We start from the raw sequence: 6134 nt of genomic DNA on the forward strand, positions 1-6134 counted from the left end.
TCCTTTCCAACCTTAGTGATTCTGTGATCCTCAGCACACAGTGACTGCATAGCACCGACTTTGGCTTTCATGAGTGGACTGGCTTTCCCAGTCATTTGGGTGGTACGGCCTTTCCTCTTGGATGATGATATCAGTGTGATTGCCTAAATACCACTGTGAAACTCAAAACGTGCTATCTTGCGAAGAAATCTAATGGATTTTTTTTCTTTTAAGAGGTATTCAGAGCTCCCATATTTCGTCATAGAACAGACAAGAATGGCTTTAGCTTGGGCTTCAGCAAAAACCTAAGGGAGGTGTTTGGTGATGAGAAGAAGTACTGGTTGGTGCCTGTATTTTCAAGGTATGCACAATTTGCAATGCTTCATTTGTCGAAACTGTTCAATAATAAGGATCCACAGGGTTGGGGGGGTTGGTTAGTTTTTTTTAAATAAGATACAGTAATACTCACTTTCAAAAAAACAGTTCTTTGAAGTTTGAGGGGTTTTTTGTATGTATGAGACTAATTCTGAATTTTTCAGTCTAGGAGATGGTTGCTCCTTCCCAACTTGCCTTGTTAATCAGGATCCTGAGCAAGCTTCCACACCTGGTGGTCTTAATTCAACATCCAAAAAGTAATCTGCTTTTTGTTACTCATTTCGAATAGTTGATATTTGACTTTTTTCCTGTGCACATATACATAGAACCATGTACAAGATACTTAAAAGTGGTAAGCAAATGAAGAGTATCCTAGTAATAAATATGAGTCAGATTTCAAACAGCTAAATTGTAATTCAGCTAATCCTCACAATTATAATTAAATTTATGGAAACAGGTTTGTCTCAGTTCAGTAGCATCCCAGGACCTGAATTTTCCACACCTGCCTAAACAGAATCCGTAGCATTCTGTTCTGCATACATATGAGACAGTTCGTTAGGTCTGCCTGTGATACAGCCTTGTGAGGCTTTTGGGGGAGGCCTGCTGCTTTGTATCGGTGAAAAGATGCTTTGCGTAAGGGAATCCCAGATCTTGGCACTTGTGCTGAAGCACAAGCAGCTGTGTATTAAATGCAGGTGTTTTTATTTCTGCTGATAATAGGAGACATTTTCTTAATCCATATCCTTCACAGCCATGACATCTTTAAAGTGTGAAAAGTATGCAGAAGATGTTCCTTAAACTAAATAAATATAATAGATTAGTATTTCGTATTTTAACTCTTTAGCGACATTTATGTAACGAAGTGTGTGGTAAGTATAGTAGACTTGAATATGTGACTAAGAAATGATAATGGAATTGTATTGACAATCTTTTATTCATAAATACATTTCAGCTATCTGTTTATTCATGTTTTAAATCTTATCCCAGTCCATAGCTTATATTAGGCTTCTCTCCACTATTTATCATGTTGGGATGGTTATAATGGGAGTGAATATGATTAGAATGTATTTGGAACTGAAGCACATGTATTAATACATAATATCTGCCAAATTAAAAATCTGAATGTTTCCCTGTTTTGTGCTAGTGAGTTGCTTTTTAGATTGTGCTTGCGTCTGTGACAGCTACGGTGTAATGTATGTAATGATAAAAGTGTAGCGACTCATCAGAAAAGCAGCGAGGTAAGGTAGGGAAAATACTACGTACAACAAACTGTTTGTAATGTGTGGTAAGATGATGAAAAATGACTGCAATTTACTACAATGTTCTTTTTATTGGCATTACAGTGAGAACCACCTGTTTCCTGCAAAGCCGTTGCGTGACTCCCAGAGCCACCTTCTTACAGATACACTGTCTTGGTCAGAAACAAGTGGAAAGGCTGAAAAGGACAAAGTTGGTAAGGAATTCATTCATGCTGCAATGATTCATTTTGTAGTAAACTAGTTCTGGAGGATACAGAGCAAAAATTACCAAGGTTTACTAGGTTTTTGTGTGCATGAAGGAGCATTCATGAAGCTTATTTTAAATGCATGTTTGTAGGAGGTTCCATGTATCTAATTGCAAAGGGCACAGCAGCTCAGTCTGACCAAGAGATACTGAGAACACTAACACTAATAGGTGCTAATTATCTTTTTGGCTGAGCCTGATAATTCTTTTGGGAACAGAATTGCTTATATCAGAATGTGATACCTTGTTGCAACTAGTGAAAAGCCATGTAATGGACACAGGACAGGAATAGACTTGGTAATAGTGGAATGACATTATGATGATTGATAATTAAAGGCTGTATTATTTGCTGTAAGAAGCATGAAACCTTTTCCCATGGAAATACAGTTTTTTGTCTTTAAAGGTATGAGCAATCCTGCATTAACCATGGAAAATGAAACCTAGTTTCCCATAAAAGAAACATCTGAATATATAAAGAAAGGTATGTTAATATTCTGTGTACTTAATATGCTATTCCGTGATTCCTTACAACTTGAAGAATGCACAAAAGAAAATTACTAAAGCAATTCCTATCTGTTTTCTTTAATGTTTTTTTTACTATGAGGTAGTAGCACGTGAATTCATAGTTTTAAACTAAACCCCTGATTTCTTGATGAGTCATGTTTGCAAAGTATTGTTTAACCTTTATACCCATTGCTTTTAGGTAGTATTCAAAAATATTACTATTATTATTCCCTTTCTTTAGAAAGAGAATGAAATTGTGATCTGCTGTCCAGCAGATCTTTGTAAAACTATGTTTGAAAATGAAGTTAGTTCTTAACACTGAATGCAAAGCTTGGTCTATTAAAGCAGGTAAAGGTCTATCAGATAATGAACAAAAAATATGTAGAACTATTAGCAGCTTGTTCTTCTATGCCAGGTACTGAGCATCTTGTTCAGTGATTTTAAAAGTGCTGCCTACTGAAGACAAAAGGTGTCCATATGACTTCCTGAGCATTGTCACCTATTGTCAAAAACAGCTCAGATTTTTTTCATTTATTTCTTGCATTGATATCTTGCAATATGGACTTCTCAACACAGGTTTGAGAAGCAGCTAGTAAATTCTATTATATACATATGAGGAGGACACCTTAATAATAATTGGGTTGGAGGAATGAACATAACTGATACAGAATCTTCAGGTTGGAAGGGACCTTTTAAGGTTGTCTAGTCCAATCCCCCAGCAATGTGCAGGGACATCTCTCGTATGAGGAAAGGCTGAGAGAGGACCTTATCAATGTCTATAAATATCTGAAGGGTGGCTGTCAGGAGGATGGAGCTAGTCTCTTTTCAGTAGTGCCCAGTGGTAGGATAAAGGGCAATGGGCACAAACTGCAGCACAGGAAGTTCCACCTCAACAGGAGGAAAAACTTCCTTACTGTGAGAGTGACGGAGCACTGGCACAGGCTGCCCAGAGAGGTTGTGGAGTCTCCTTCTCTGGAGACCTTCAAAACCCGACTGGACACGTTCCTGTGCAACCTGCCCTGGGTGATCCTGGCTTGGCAGGCGGGGTTGGACCAGATGATCTTCAGAGGTCCCTTCCAACCCCTACCATTCTGTGATTCTGTGATCTTCAACTAGATCAGGTTGCTCAGAGCCCCGTCCAACCTGACCTTGGATGTTTCCAGGGATGGGGCACCTATCACCTCTCTGGGCAACCTCTGCCAGTGTTTTACCACCCTCATTGGGAAAAATTTCTTCCTTCTATCTAGGCTAAATTTGCCCCCTTTTAATTTAAAACCATTACCCCTTGTCCTGTCGCTACAGGCCCTTCTAAAAAGTCTGTCCCCATCTTTCTAATAGGCCCCCTTTAAGTACTGGATCACGATATTCACTTTAGTATTTGAAGATTTCTAACCCCACAAAAGCTTATGGAAATCAACTATTTCATATTTAAAGCTGGATAAAAAATTTGACTCCAACCCTAAGAATTTCAGCATACCAAATAATTTACTATTGTCCAACAACATTGGAGGAGTCATTCCAGCGAGGTCATTTCCATCTCTGCTCTTGGAAGCACCCTTTCAGTCATCCTGAAAAAGTATTTCAAGTGGATGTCCTTCACTTGTCCAGAAGTCACGACACACACAAGTGGTCACGGCCGTCCTTGGTCACTCCTGGAGGTGTGTCGTGACTTCTGGACATGTGGTCACGGCCGTCCTTGGTCACTCCTGGAGGAAGTGGAAGGCATGGAAAGCCATCAGAGAACTGCAGCGATTCTTACTAGGCCCATCAAGCATGGTAGTGCACTGTCAAGGCAAATTATAAAAGTGCTAGGTGTGCAAATACAACAGGTAGCCTGTAGCTTGTACCAAAAAGGTCCCAGAAGCTCAGTTGGATTCATCAGAGAAACTAGAAGATTCTTGACCATTACATTCTGGTTTTGTGTTAAGTTGTGAATGAAGACACAGATGGTTCCAGATATAGGTACATCTACAGATTTGGTGATGGTGTGAAGTGTTAGTGTTGAAAATGTGGGTGTCAAATGAAAGGAGTTAAAGAGAGGAGTGAATGAAACTCAGCTGGTATCTGCAATTTTGACTACTCTGCGTAGGTTTTTTTTTAATAGAATCTAAAAATCTCATTTCTGTCCCATCATTAAAAATGTAAAGTGACATGCTTCTGCCCTGTTTAATCCATCGGTTGTTTCAACAAAACAATAGCTTCTGGAAAAGAATAAATTATTCAACTTCAGTTAATGTCTTACATGTCATCACTACTCAAGAGTAAAATAGTGGAGACAGGCTTTAAAGAAACAGATTTTTGGATGTTACAGAAATCTCATTAATTGCAACTAGTTTTGTCACGTTGGAGGTCTACTTTCAAAAGTCCTAATGCTTTATTTACTGAAGTAGTAATGTTTAAACTCTAATCTTTCTTTGAACAGCGTGTACATTTTATTGGAACTTTGTCATTCAGATTATTCTGAATGTCAAACAGTCTGTGATTGTTCTCAAGATGCTGAAAGTGTTCTTTTCAAGCTGTTTAGCTTGATAAACATCTCATGCTCTTTTTTGTTTGGGTTTTTTTCTTTTACAATTAGATTTGTGTTTGCAATCTGATTACCCCACCCCCTGGGTTTTGGGAGGTTTGGTTGAGGGGTTTTTGTTTCTTCTTTTTGTGAGCATCCATTTTGAGGTGCAGCTTTTTAAAGAGGGACCACCTTCAGAGGAGGTTATGTTCCGAAGAGTAAGTGTAAAGCTACATGAAGAGGCTCCTGGAAGTCAGTTTTGCCTCAGACAAATGCATGCACATCTTTAAAGGGCAGTAGCTAAGGACTGGTAATTTCTCTGGCATGAATGTAAGTGCAAGTTTGATTGTACCCTTAGCTCTGTCTGAGATATTTCTATGTGCCACTTAAGAGAGTTTCTAGAGGTGTAACAAAAAAACTAATTACTCTGTGTGTATGTGTGTGTATATATTATGGCTGACATAGAGTTGCTAGAATAAGAGCCCATATATAAAAACATTTTTACATATTCTTTTTTTAGCTATTTTGCATTTAACTTCATTACTTTATTGCCAGTATTTGAGTTTATTATTTGTTCCTAGGGAGTGAATAAAATACTTTATTAAAGATGCTGAAGTCACAATAACAAAACCAACTAATTTCATCCTTGACATGAAAAATACAGCCCACAGCCCCTGCCAGGGTGTTAGTAATTTGAACTTCTGTCCCAGCTAAGGATATGTTCAATATCCAGTAATCCTTTATAGTTAATCAGAGGGCTAATTACTGAGCATGCCAGATGTGGCACTAATGTAACAGAGAATTTTTTTAATGAAGCTGGTACCTGGAAGTACTGTAAAAATAGCTCGCTTTGTTTTATAAACAGTGGCTTGCTATGTAGTCAGTTTTTAATCACTGTCATCCTGAAGTGGATTAATAATGTAACTGTGAACAGTCTTACCATATTCCTCTTCGGTGGGGAATTTTCATTCAGCTGTTGTTCACTTTCTGCTTTGAGAAGGTGAAACCTGTTGCAATAGCTTAATTTTTAAGTATTCTTCAATTCTAATGTATTTTGTGATTAATGTTCTGTTCCAGTTCAAGAAAAAGCTGTCATTGGAAGGAAGATGCATTCTTCCAAATATCAGCCCTGTTGGCCAGCTGCTCCTGTGTGGATGTGCTCAGAAAACAGACTGACAGATGATTAGTTGTCTCCATGTCACTGCTTGAAACATGAAACTAAACATACTACTTCTGAACCATATAAAGAATGTTTCAACTTAAAATT

General features: G+C 38.1%; 1 protein-coding gene across 1 annotated transcript; it reads left to right on the top strand.

Annotated features, from left to right (window-relative positions):
• Positions 1-213: 213 nt before the first annotated feature.
• Positions 214-6134, top strand: LOC104626258 (palmitoyltransferase ZDHHC2-like; the record flags this gene model as incomplete). Its single annotated transcript, XM_010294133.1, has 5 exons — positions 214-340; positions 519-611; positions 1698-1807; positions 2261-2338; positions 5945-6134. Coding segments are annotated over 4 exons (371 nt in total), but the record flags the coding sequence as incomplete, so codon positions are not given.

This window comes from Phaethon lepturus, unplaced genomic scaffold (assembly GCF_000687285.1).
Source record: "Phaethon lepturus isolate BGI_N335 unplaced genomic scaffold, ASM68728v1 scaffold31329, whole genome shotgun sequence".
NCBI lineage: Eukaryota > Metazoa > Chordata > Aves > Phaethontiformes > Phaethontidae > Phaethon > Phaethon lepturus.